The sequence below is a fragment of the Centruroides vittatus genome, unplaced genomic scaffold (genome assembly GCF_030686945.1).
Source record: "Centruroides vittatus isolate TY-2023 unplaced genomic scaffold, ASM3068694v2 contig_742, whole genome shotgun sequence".
Taxonomy (NCBI): Eukaryota; Metazoa; Arthropoda; class Arachnida; order Scorpiones; family Buthidae; genus Centruroides; species Centruroides vittatus.
Window position 1 is genome coordinate 1,000,141 of NW_027122478.1, and position 15,021 is coordinate 1,015,161.

Sequence of the window (15,021 nt, forward strand, 5' to 3'; positions counted from 1 at the left end):
TAAAATAAATTTCTTAAAATTGGAGAAAATATATGTAATCATACTTTAATAAAATTATCATTATTTTTTTACAAATATTTATTTAAAAGAAATAATAATTTCACTAAAAAATGTGGAGTCAACATAAATGAATCAAATCAGAAAAGCAGTATCTGAAAAACATAAAGCAAGTCCTAATTAAAGATTAATATTAATTCAACACCAAAATTTTGTAAAGTACTTTCAATAAAAAATTCTCAATATCTTCCTGTTATATAAATATAAGTTCAGGAATGAATGCAAGCGACTTGTGGACACTTTAACCAGTAAAGGTCACCATTGGCCCTGCCTGTCCAGGACTCACATGAGCAACAAGACCATTTTCAATGTGTTTACTGCCTTTGCGAAGGCAATGGACCTCTCCTGCTATGGCTAGCATCTTCATCCACCTGTAACCACCACCTGTAACCACCACCAGTGTTGTGATGTCCTCACTCGCAGTGCTGTCTTCATTGCTGCTATATTCTTTTCTTTGTAAATGCCACTTAATTATTTTTATTTTTTTCTTAATGATATCCAATTCACCACTTATGGTAGCTTTTCTCAATGGCCTGAAACTCTCATTGAAATCATTAAAAAGAAAAATACATAGAAAATTTCTATGTATTTTTCTTTATCTGCAGTCACCCTTGCCTGTATCTTCACACTAAACTTTTGTCACGATGTGTGTTCATGTACGTGAATTTGGTAATGTATACCATTGTAAATCGCTTAAGTAATTGTAATTTTTGCAATCCTGTATCAATTGTAGCATCATGCATGTACAAACACCCATCATTGTATACATCTACATTGTACTATGTATTACTGTTTGCTTCCTATTGTTATTGTAAAACTGTATACTGTATGTTGTTTTTACACTACTAATGGTTCCAGAACCTCTCAACCACTTCCTCCTTTCATTTCCCCTCGATCTATATACTTCTACTCTTACCCCTTCTATTTCACCCTTTCACCCTGGCTATGCCTTATGGTTTGGCCACTACTACTTTCCTAAATGTAAATGTCATATAAATAACTTTGAGCTTTTTATTAAATACTAATACTAAAACAATATAATCTTGTTAAATTATTATAATATATCAAACAATTTTAATTTTTTATTATAAAACAAAATTTTATAACTTATTGTTAAGAGCAAACTTGACACTATAAATAATTTTGTGCATAATTATCCTGGAAATCATAAAAATTTGAGAATTAAACAAACCAAATCAACACATTTAACTAAAGGCTAAAGGATATATAGATAATATGTATAAAACAAAGGGTATTTGATTACAGAATTTTAGAACTAGTTTTAAAATTTTACAACTGTAGTAGAATTTTTTCTACTACAGTGGAAACTCAGTTATTCAAAACTCCATATTATCTAAAATGGTTTTAAAAAAAATTCTTAGTATTGTTTAGTGTATAACACAAAGTAATATACATAAAAACTAAACTTTCTATGTAACTGGAAATCACTACATTGTCAATTGAAGTGCCACGAAACTAGGTCATATATACTTTATGCTAGATTTTGTAGATTTTGAGCAACTTAATTTACCTTCAAATACAGTAATTGTATTACAATATGTATTGTTCATAAAACTTTAAATGCACAGTGCTTGATATACCCAAAACACAAAAATAGAAGAGCTTCTGGACCAGAGGTCAGAACCAGACTTGACAGAACCAGAGGTCCTTCAGATTGGATTATCTGAAGGACCTCTGGTTCTGTCAAGTTTGGATAATCAAGTTTTATTTGTGTTATTTTTATTTTAAATCTAAATATTCTGCATAATTAAATTAAATGGCCCATTTAAAAAAAATCTCTAGGTATAGTACATTTTCATGATTTCTGAAAAACTACATTGTCTTACATAGATTTTGACAGTCAATATACTAACAGGACCAAAAACATTAAGTCCTACATTTAACACTTTTATATTGGTGGTCATACATACTTCTCAATTCAAAAAACTACTAAGTCCATAAAATCAAGCCACCTAGTGATAAAAAATGATTCAAATTTATTACTCTCATTGGCTATATATATAGCAAGAAACATCTAATGAGAATGCAGATACCCATGTAAAGAACACTGAGAGTATACGTTTCTTCCATCTTATGTTTTATTTATACTTTAAATGTGTGCTTATTTTATTTTATTTTATGTGTGCATTTAAAGTATAATGTGTGCTTACTTTATACTTTAAATGTGTGCGTATATGTCTTGTTAATTTTAATAATGTATTTGAAAATTTGAAAGCCAAATGTATATTTAATAATTTGATTTGTACACCAAATTTTTAATATGAAACAACTGTATAACAACTGAAGAGGGATAATATGAGTTCGAAATGCATTTTGTTAAAGGTACTTAAAAATAATTTTAAAAAAGAGAGAATTATAACATACAAAAGCTGTTGTGATAAGTTTGGAAAAAACAAACTATTTGGGTTGCTGAAATAATAAAATCATATATCTATATGTATGAAAAATATACACACAATACATTTGCTTGGCTATTTTCATTTATTAAAACAGCAGAATGTAAATTTCAAAGCACTGTGAAAGTGAAAAAAATTCCTAATTCAATACTTTTTTTCATACCAAATAAATAAGTAATGCTAACTAATGTTTAATTGCATAAAATACAGGACAAAGGTATGTTCTGTAGTTTTTATCTTTGCTGATTTAAAATCTACAATGGAATTATTTCAGATGTTTCCAATCTTTAACCACAATTATATCGATAACAAGAAAATGTGACTTGTGATTTGTTAAATTGAGTCCTTTAATTGGATTTTAATTTATTAATGTAATTTACTCATAATAAAATATACAAATAAATTTCTTACTTTCCAAATTGCAGGTGGAGGCAATTCAATTTCAGTAGTGATATCCGTTCCTGCTAAAATAGTTGATATAATTTGGCTTGCTTTTGTTCTATCAAAAAATGTATCTTTCTGTGTCATAAGATAAGAACCTGAAATGTTTAAATAAGAACACTTATAAGAAACAACATTAATTTTTTAGACTTCAATATTTTTTAATAATAAAATTATTATTTATTGTATTTTCAAAGTTTCCTCTGAAGAGTCAATGCAAATCCTCTATGAGTGATTTTCTGTTCTAGCAAATTTTAATTTTCTTTTCAAGCCCAGTGTACTTCATCAGTTTTCTTTGAAAAAATATTCCATATTTCTTTAAAGAGACTAGATTTATAAATGTTAAGAATGAACAACAGATTTCTTTTGGTAAATAGAACCTAGTTTCAACTCTCCTTCCAATTAACAACTGCCAAAGAACTTGAAATTTTATTTTAAAAAGTTCTTTGGCAATTCTTCTGAAATTGTTTAGTAATACTGTAAATTTTACAGGATATAATTTTAAAAATTTATTATTAAAAACTTCAATGCTGAATATGAAATACATATATCTCAGAAATATTTTGTGTGATTAATTCTAAGATAAAATAATTTGTAATATTTTTACAATCAATACTGTACATGAAAATATTACAAAAAAATATCTTAAAAGTTTAAACGAGTGATGTAATAATATAAAATATACGGTTATGAATATCTATATAAACTCAGTTAACATTGAATGTATAAAATAAATTACATAATATCTAATCTGTAATAATTTATAAAATGTTAAACTACATACATAGATCTAATGAATTAGATGATTATAATGATGTAATTACAAATATGTAATAAATAATTCCAATTTTTCTATTTTTTTTTTTTTTCATTCCTTATATCATAATTCATAGCTGATTATATAGCTTTAAACAATTCAATTATATAATTAATAAGTTGAAATAAGAAAATATAGTAAAATGTTTAATCCTGTTAATCAAATTACTAATTATGGACATGAAGAATATAATGATATTTGATACCATAATATAAACAGAAAAGTACTGACACTAAAAAACTTTTAAGGAGTCCAACAGATTATTTTTATTTAAGAATTAAACATTTTTTGGAATATATGCTCCCATCATCAGATTCTACTGTTACACAGGTTACGCGACAGATAACCTTGTTTATTTTTCACATTATGTTTAATTTAGGCAACATAACAATATAAAAATATATTAAATTATATATATTTTATCCTTTTGTTAAAATCAATTGTTATGAATTATAATCAACCTTATAAAAAGTCAAATAGATATAATAAACATAAACAATAGTCAAATTTTCTAAAACCAAATATATCATCAAGTTCAGAAATCATCTGATTGTTAAGCATATTTGGCCAAAACATTTAATATCATTAAAATGATAACAAACAATAAAAAGATTTCAAAATTATTTATTTGTAAGAAAAATAATTTGACAAATAAAATTTCTTAAATCCATAAAATCAAAAACTCAAAATTAACATTTATTAAACAATATAAATATCATATTTTTAGATAAATGCAATAATTTTGTAATATATATTAAAATGGAATCTTTTACAGTATCAATACTCTTTTTTCTTATATTATAGAATTAAAAAAAAACTCTTAAATATTCTGTATGTCAATTAAATTATGAAAAAAATCAACAAAATGTATTTAAACAAACAACACTCCAAAAACCTGATACATTACAATAACAAAGCCAACCACTGCCGTATACCATCGGGCTATATAATGACTACATTAATAATAAATTATCAAACAATTTGACCCTAGAGTGAATAATTATAATTATAAAATTTAATAATAATAATAAATTATAAAATTTTTAATTAATCAATCTAGATTAAATTGGAAGAAAAGAATTGGCCCGGAGCAGGACGATTCTTTTCTTCCAATTTAATCTAAATTGTTTAATTAAAAATTTTATAATTATTATTAAATTTTATAATTATAATTATTCACTCTAGGGTCAAATTGTTTGATAATTTATTATTAATGTAGCCATTATATAGCCCGATGGCATACGGCAGTGGTTGGCTTTATTATAAAATGTATTAAAATTTCAAACAATGCATAAATCATTCATCAGAATTTTTCATTCAAATTTATTTTAAATAGTTTTAAAGTTAAATAATTTTACTCTATTATAAAAGTATTTGGTTTTAACCAACAGATATGATAATTAATTTTAATATCTTCAATTTACTGAATAACAACATGTAAAATTTTAACTTTTCTTATCATTTAATATTCCAATAAATTTCATATAAATGTAATTATTTAGGCTTAATTAGGCTTAATAAAGGGAATCAGACTGTTCATTTAATATTTTGATAAAATTCTTTTCAGCCATTAAAATGTATAAATAATATAATACTGAATTTCATAGCCAAGTGATTTCTTATAATTTTTACCTGTTATAAAATCTTGAATAGCTGCAATTAATGGTTCACCATTACGAGGAGTTATCAAATTTGATTTTGTCTACAATATAAAAACAAAACATGTCAAGTTCAAACTACAAGAAAATTTTACATTTTATTCTTAATTATATTTATTTTACAGGTTTTTAACTTAACAAAAATTTTAAACATAAGAATTTTTATATTAAAATGTGTTAATTTCTTTTTGTTATGTTGGAAGATTTAATTCTTCCAACACAGAAGTGTTAATTCTTCCAATATAATAAAAAGAAATTAACACATTCCAGAAATTTAAACCACTAAAATATACACAAACCTTAAACTGCCTTGCAGACAGGCAGATAATGGAACACTCACTTATCTGCAAGGTCAGTTTAAGGTTAGTGTGTATATTTTACATTTTCACTTCGTTGTTAGAAGATTGAATTGAAATGGCTTTTAAATTATAGCAAGCTTAAGTTTTGTACAAACAAATATTTATTCATGTTTAATAATTGTTAAAAAGTACAATTAAAAAATTGGAAAGAAAAGGACGGCTTAATAATCTTCTTGTCCATTATATTCCTGAAGAGAATTGTCAGAATATATCCAAGACATATTCAATAAGCCCAATCACAAATCAGAAAGTTTAATAAATCAACAAACTATTATCAAGAAGAAAATAAGATAAAACAAAACCTGAGGTACTAGATTTACTATTTTATATTTCAAAATAATTAACAGCTTAAACTATGTGATTCCATGTCAGAATCATATTAGTCAAAATTGGCTGATGAAATTCCCAACATTCTCATGACTTATCATTAAAAAAGTCACAATAAATTAATAAAGTTGAGAAAAGTGAATTTAGTTAGTAATTTAACATTTCAATGTGTAACTCTAAACAATTTTAATACTTTTTTCTTACATCCATTTGAACTTATCAAACTGTAAAAAATTTTGCAATAAAGATTGAATAAAATTAGTTTAAACAAATTGCAAAAGTGAGAGAAAAGTTCAATGCATAGAGTTTGTGCTAGATTTGTTTTTAATTATTTCAGTAATAAACAAAAACTTCTCAGAAATTTAAGTAAATGAAGAACTTATTTAATCAGTTAGTGATTATCCTTTTTGGCTTGATTCAATATCAAAATAAACTTTTTACAATATGATCCATATAATTAAAACTTACTAACCTTATATGGGTCTTGTATTTATTTGCAAAAACTGTTATGAACATTTTCAGTCCACACCTAGGACCTTCCTCAGGTAATTTCCCTACAAAATCAAATCTCTCTAATGCTAGCAGTTCATACATAAAAAATTAGAATTTGAATACATCAGAATCTTCTGTGCATTCCAAGCTGGAATGCTAGCACTGCGGAGATTTGAATTTTAGGAAAATCTACCTGAGAAAGGTCCTAGGTGAGAACTGAAAACATTCATAACAGTTTTCGCAATTAAATGCAAGGCCGACATAAAGTTAGTGAGTTTTATTTATATTGATTAATGCCTTGTTGTTAGAAGATTACTTTACATGATCCATAAACAAGAAGGTAAAAATGAAATGGCAAACAACAGTTCTCCAAGAAACAAAAATTCTAATTTTGTTTAACTGATCCTCATGATTCTTAATATTCTTAAAAATAAAATACAGCCTTCTTCTACAAGCCTTAAATTTAGTTTATTTAATATTTTTAAGAAGCTAAATTCTTAATCATTGTTAGACTATACCTAATTTGTATATAAACAAGAATAATAACTTAAAATTAGTAAAAATAACATTAAACTTAGTAGTTTAATTTATCTTATTATTTGTATAAATTTTTTACAACTTATCATTCAACCTTCTGTTCAATGTTCAAACTTTGGATCCATTTAATTCAATCACATGGATTTAAAAAAATGTTTCCTTGCAATGTTCTTTAGAATGTTATGTATAATATTAAATTCAGAAAAATAAAGATTACTTAATTGTAAATATTTTAAAACAAATTTTGGCATTTTTATAGTAATTTATAGTCTATATTCACAAGTCTATGTGATTAGTTTCTTTTTTTATATTTATTATCAACTTGCCTCCATATAGGTTTTGTTTTGAGCTATTTTTTTTATATATTTTTCTCCTGATGTTTGGTAAGTCTTACTTAGTAGAAAGCAAGGTTTATCCAATAAGTCTAGTTAAGTTTCTGACCTAATTAAATCTCTTAGCTAAATTCATACATATTCTAAGAATTGTTGTTTTCCAGATTTAAAATAACTATCTGTCATCAGAATGATGCTATAGATTCTATTGATGGCTTTGCAAGATTACTACAAGATCTTGTATTATTTATGTTCATTTATTTTAGTTAATTTTATTCCTTATTTTGTAATTAAGTTTTACTTAGATTAATTTTAAATAGTATTTGATATTTACAAGAATTTCTGTAAATGAAGCTGACCAAAAAAGGGTAAAAATACAATATAATACATGTAAAAAACATTTGATTACCTGTAAAAAGCAGTCTGATTTTCTATTTTTGCAATATGATACCCAGAATTAAAGATAAGTGACATTTACATTCCATTCTAAAGTTAAGTTATTACATTTTAATAATAAAATAATTGTATTGCATCATATTACTTGTAAAGGTCTGTATTTCATTGATGTTTTTAAAGAATAAAATTTTATTCTTTAAAGAAAAAATATTTTAATTTAGAAATCTTATTATTAAATGACTGTTATATGGTTCTCTCTAAAGTTACTACTTACAAATACATAATTTCATTAAATCTACTCAATAAACTGACATACAAACATGCATAGCACCTGTGCTAACGTGCTACAAGCATGCTAATGACAGTTGCACCTATTTACATGTTTTCCTGTCTGCCTTTCACTTACAAGTTTATAGTTACTTTACTTAACAATGACACAAATGATCAAAAATTACCCCAGAATAAACATGGTATAAAAATCAGTTTCTTGATATAAGGTGCAATGAACAAAAACTTATATTTTTAAGTTATCTGTATTTCTTTTTCCAATAAGAACAGCTTTCCTAAATCAATAAAGCAGATAGTAATTTCTTGATTGTATTTTAAAATGTTTGGCAATTTTATGTAAATAAATAGTTATTTTTTACATCAATCAATCTGTTTGTATTTCTCCTAAACTAAAAATTCATTCTCAACTTTTATTGTCAAAACACAAATAAAAACAAAAAACAATATAAGTTACAAGTTCAATTTTTTATTAAATTTCTAGTATATTAATTTAAAAAACAACAATCAATTACTGGTTAATATCAATAATAAAAGGTCCACTGTGTCACTAAACCAATAAGCTCACAAAAGAACCACTCACTTTGGAAAGTGAACATTTCTGTCCTAAAAATGTCCTTTTAAAAATGGATGAAAACAACTGCTTTCCAAAGTTGCAGGTTTATTGCTTTAGTGACGTAGTGGAACTTTTATTATTAAATTAATTCAAAAAATATCATCAAACAATATATTTAGAAAAAAGAGTTTGTTTAAACTGAAGATTTAACAAATGTGGATAACAAATATGACATGCTATATTGTTAATTAAATATGAGAGCACATAATTTATTAGTGAGATAGTGGATACATATTGAAATAAGTGTGATAGAAACAGAAAAAATAGCAATAAAAATTTAGTAGTAAAGAGAAAATTGAGTGTAAAGGAGTAGCAGTATAGCATAAACAACTTAGGATTTTGTCTTGGACCAAATAGGTCCCAGACAAAATCCTAAGTTGTTTTACTTACACTTATACTTTTATAAGGCATTAGGTATACAGTAGATGCTAAAGTTAAATAAAAACTTAGTATCTGTTTATTTCAATATGTAACAATTATCATGAATTAATGCAACAATAATATCAAAATAATTTCTTTGCATATAAATAAATTGTGTATCTACTTACTCCCATTAAAACAAGAGCTTCAGCTCTTGCTTCATCAGTTTGTGGAAGATGTAAGTTCATTTCATCACCATCAAAATCTGCATTGTAGGGTGTACAAACACATTCATTGAAACGAAATGTTCTATGAGGCATAACTTGCGCCTGAAAAAATAAATTGAAAAGGTAATTGAGTGAAAATAAAGCGTTATATTTTTTTCAAATACAGTAGACTCTACTTATTCTAATTACTTTTAGATTCACCAAAACTGATACTATTAGAGTAAATAAATATAACAACAATTAAAGGAAATTCTGATTTCATAGACTCTAATATTATGTTAAAAAAAAAAAATAATAATAATAATAATAATAATTTTAAAATTTATCAATCATAACTATTTGGTTGTTCAGAAAATAATTTTGTTCTTTTATTACTAGAGAAATTAGTTGTATTTTTACTAGCCAATTTCATTTTAAACCACATTTTCATTATATATTTTGACAGCTGACATTTTAAGGCTTATTTGTAAAAAATTTTGTTTGACTCTGTACAATTGTTTTTTTTTCCAGTGTCCCATCAAATATGGAAAATCGAAAGCATCATTTTCAGCATATTTTGCTTTTTTATTACCAAAAAATCAAAATGCTATTCAAGCAAGAAAAAAGTTGTGGTACTTGTATGGAGATGTGTTGAGAGAAACATAAATTTCTGTTCTAATTTATGTTCTAACTGAAGTTCCAATTACGCTTAATCTGATGGAGACTATATAAGATAGCTGAAAATGTTAGTTCTTTTGATTTAATTAAAGAATTTGCTAGAAAAAAAGAGAGAAAGTTGTTTCAAAACCTATTTATTATAATTATTAACCTATGTATTAGTAAATAGTATGAAAAATTTACTTTAATATTAAATCAATAGAAAATAATAAAAATAATTAGTGATACTACATAATGTAGCAATTTTGAATGTTTTAAAGCATTTTCAAATGTAGTGAAATATAACAGAAAAACCATAATGGAACAACTGAATTTATTTCTTTTTTGCACAAAAAAATTTATTTTTCTTAACAAAAGAAAGAAAAAACCACATTTGCTTACTATTCAAAACTGAAATTAGTATATGCCAACAATGCCAACAAGGCATTGTTGGCATATCCAACAAGGCATTGTTGGCATATACTAATTGGCCAACTAGGAATGGCCAACAAGTCAATCATGATTGACTGGTTGATAGGCACATCATTTTGGTTCAATTGCAAAATATGTGGTTCTCTAAAACGTGAAATATATGGTTTGTGTTTAACAGAAATATTAAGTCCATATTTTTCATGGAGATACCTTATAACTATTTGTAATAGATTGGTAATATTTCACAAAATAGTGTGGTGAATACAAAGTGCTCACTGTGTCAATGGTCATTCCTAGATTATGCTATTTTAGTAATTATTTTGTGCCCTAAGAAAATCAGTTGACTACAAAATGAGTGAGTCAAAGAAGAGCAAAATTTATGATTTATGCAATGGAAAGAAATAATTTCTTTTTGTTATGGTATAAAATAAATGGTGTTATTAATTTATGTTTTCGAATTTTTACAAAAAAAAAAAAAAAAAAAAAAAAAAAAGATAATATAAAACAATATAAAACATTAATTATTGTCCAATAAATGAATATAACTATTTTGCAAACTAATTTTATTCTACTGGATTATTGAGCTTTTATAGAACAGAGATGTGAAATAGATCATTGGTGAATTTAACGTATGAAAGTCAATCACTCCTCTCTATAAGATGACCAGACCCAGTATATAAATTACTAGTTATGATAACAGCAGTTCTGTTTTCATAGCAAAATAATATTCCTATTAATTTTTTACTGATATTATTATTATTTCAATAAAATTTCTGAAAAAATTATATTCTGAACAAATTTTTTAAAAAGACTACACTGATAAAAGTTTTATTTATTTTATTTAAAATGGAATTCCTTAAGTTTTATTTTACTGAATTGTTTTTATTAGTGATGTAACGAATAGTATATTTGGCCTTAGCCGAATACCGAATATTCGGCTAGGAGCGTGGCCGAATACTGAATATTCGGCCAGGAGTGTGGCTGAATGGCCGAATATTCGGCCAAACTATTTGGCTTGATTAACGCACGTACGAAAATTGGCGCGCAAACCGCATTATGGCAAGGATCGCGCACCCTGCTCTCTATTGGCCCGCTGTCACTACGATTTTTTCTTTCAGTAGGTCTAAATTATTTAAATTAATTAATTAAATTATAATTATTAAAGTTAATATGAGATGGAGCCTAATGTCTACCTCTAGTGCCAAATTGGTTTATAATTTATGTAATAGCCGTAAATAGCCCGATATGATTCGGCAGTTGTTGGTATTTAGATGTAAGTTATAACATACAAGTTATTTTATTTGCAATCAATCTTTTTAACTCTAAAATTTTGTTTTTACTACGTATTTGTAGACTGAATAGTGCCCTAAGGATATACTTTAGTGGGGACATATGGTCTAGTTTCTGCCCAGTTGTGGAACAGTTCAAATATATTATTGGGGGTTTTCTATTTGTGAAGTTTTGTGATATTTTGTTGCTATTGTTTTTGTCAATATTTTTAAAATTAACATGATTTCAAATGTTATCTTTTGCATATAATGAAAAATGCTCATTCTTTGCTTTATATATAAAATAAATTAGATATTAGTTACTCATCTTCTAGAAATAGATAAATAATTATTTCATTAAATACGATAAGTTTCAATAAAACGTTTCGTAAATCATTTTAAAATATCGTAAAAAATATAAAAATATACGCGAATACGAATATAACATAATTAACTAAACAATAATATTAATGCCCGATACATTCTAACCTACACGCCATCAATGTCATAAGATATCGGGCTATAGTATAAGATAAAGGCTATAATATTATTTAATTATGAAATAATTTAATACTAGAGTTAGATGCTATTTCTTATTAACTTTAATAATTATAGTTTAATTTTCAGCATTAATAAAAGTTACCAAAATGATTAATTTACTATGTTTTTGTTATTTCTTACTCCTGTTTTTAGGTATTTGGTATTCAGCCGAATAGTGACTAAATATTCGGTATTCGGCCAAATAATGATTTAAATATTCGGTATTCGGCCGAATAGTGAAAAATAGGCCGAATAGGCCGAATACCGGGTAGTAACCGAATATTCATTACATCACTAGTTTTTATTGAAAATCCATTAAAAAATTCAGTAAAAAAAGAATTTTTCTACAGAGAAGTTTATGCAGAAGTTTGACTATACTTCAAAACACAAATTTATATACTCACTATATGTGCCATGATACTCAGTTTATGAAGAGAAGGTTGACGATTGAATAACACAACATCTCCGTCCATCAAATGACGTTCAACTATATCACCATACTAAATAAATAAAAATGTATTAATGTATATTGAAATTTAAACATTTTATTAAATTAAATTAAATTAAAATACAATTAATATTTACATTTAAACTATATCACTATATCAAGACTAAAGTATTTTTACTAATATACAAAATTTGTAAGTGAATATAAAATTATCAAAATTATTTTGTAAAATTCATTATATCATACTATGCACAAAAAAGATGTAATATTTATCAATTATTTGTTTAAATCAAATGAGAAAATTGGAAACTTTTATGTCAGTAATAAAACTTATCAAAACTTTTCATGTCAATAATAATCTTAATTTTCTTATTTAATATAATTATTATATAAATAGACAATGAGTTTTTCCATGCAACTTTGATATTATTAATAGATTCATTATATTAATTTTGCAATTTTTTTGTTTGTTTATCTTCTTTATCATTTTAGCAATATTCTAAAAATATTTTTTAACTTTACATTAAAATCTACTTAATTCTAGATGTGTATTAAATCTGTTTATTTCTAGATTTATATTATTTAATTTAAATCTGAAAATGAACAACATGAAAATTTAAATACAGTAAAAACTGGAAACTGGTGTTACAGATATGAAAACACTAAAAAATCATTAATTACAGAAAAACTTTAATTACTATAACATTTCCAGCCATTATAATTCTAATATCATGATGTTATAATTAAAAAAAGCAATGATAATCAAGTCCATAATGTTTAACTTAATTGCGTGACTGTTAAAAAAGAAAATAGTGGAAACAGCAAAAAAACGTTAAAATGTACCCAATATAATTTAAATGGATTAGTTTTATTTTAATGTATATATGTAATTTTTTTAAAAAATAGACCGGTTTAATGTGTAACAATATTACTAACTAAAAAAGGAATCAAAGTTCTGAAATGAAGTTTAGTTAATACTTATGTTAATAACAGCAATTCTCAATGATAGAATTTTATTATAACCAAATATAAATAACTGGTTTAAATACTTGTATGATTGTGTATGATAAGCCCTAATATATTGTTTACAACTGTTTTGTTTATGTAATAAATTAATGTGATAAATATTATTAATTAAGGAAAAAAACAGAGTAAATATTAATAATAAGAATATTTATGCAGGCAATTATTAGAATATGGATGTTTATTACAGGAAATACATTACATTCTATTGTCAGAACATAATTTGTTCTTTTTTAATATATAACTAACAAATAAAAAATGATTTAGATTATGAGTAAAGCTCTAAAGTTAGGCTTGAAATTATGGAAATATATTTCTACTGAGAGTTCTTTTGCAAACAAAAAAAATGACAAATGAGTCTTGATGACATCAGCAAAAAGCAAAAGATCTTAGATAACTCCAGCCTGGCTCTTCATTGTAAGTATAATTTATGAAGACATAGAAATTAATATATAACAACATTTATTCAATAATTTTATTATATATATAGATTCAATATTGTTCAATTTACATTTGTGTTTTATCCTAGCCTTGCTCACATAATGTTATAATGACACTGTTTAGCTCTATTTTGTTTAATGTTATACGTTATGTTGTAAAAATGTATTCTAAGTGTTAAAAATCTTATTGTAATTCAATATGACTATTTTAACAATAATTTTCACAGAAGTTAAATTTTAAAATTGAAAACTTTACTTAACTTACAGCTTTTATTACTACTGAAGGAGATAAAACATAATTCAATTCATATCATCACTACAGTAATTAAGGTTTCTACAACGGGATCCTGGAAAATCCGAAATCCTGAGTGTTTTTTTAACTCTGGAAATTCTTCTCATCCCAGGAAATCCCACAAATTTTTTTAAAAATTCACTTTTTTTTAATTTTGTTTTAAAATTCACAAAACTTTGCAAATAGAAAGTATAATTATTAACCCATAAACTGTCAGAATACATTTGTATTCATTAATTTTAAGCCTACTTATTAGTTTTTTAAATTTTTGCTTATTATGTCATGACATAGATGGTCAATAATCAATATGTAGCCTATTTGTGACAGGATTCTGAAAATTTTTTACTTGTCAGAACCTGTAATATCTTGAATAATTGTGCCGATGCTGTCTTAATTTTAACCATGCTCAGTATCTTCAATAACTGCATTATACTAGGTTGTGCAAATTGGGCAAGGATACAAAAGAGTACAAAGTATGCAAGTATATAGTTTTTCTTCATAAATCTGATTATTAAAGCCAAACAAACTGCCAAATTATCGGGCTGTAAGCTCGATGTCACTATTAAAGCAGCCAAGGTAGACAAATCAAGAATACCAGACAGCAAAAGAAATACTGTAACG

The 15,021-nt window shown here is 25.2% G+C and overlaps 1 protein-coding gene across 1 annotated transcript in view; it reads right to left on the reverse strand.

The window, feature by feature from the left end:
* Polr3A (RNA polymerase III subunit A) overlaps positions 1-15,021 on the reverse strand; it is a 116,565-nt gene that overhangs the window by 71,305 nt on the left and 30,239 nt on the right. The window contains exons 14-17 of the mRNA XM_067277302.1: positions 12,602-12,697; positions 9,283-9,423; positions 5,365-5,434; positions 2,886-3,013 (exon numbers count right to left, since the gene is read on the reverse strand). Coding sequence (XP_067133403.1) covers positions 2,886-3,013; positions 5,365-5,434; positions 9,283-9,423; positions 12,602-12,697 — 435 coding nt within the window. The remainder of the gene's footprint in view (positions 1-2,885; positions 3,014-5,364; positions 5,435-9,282; positions 9,424-12,601; positions 12,698-15,021) is intronic.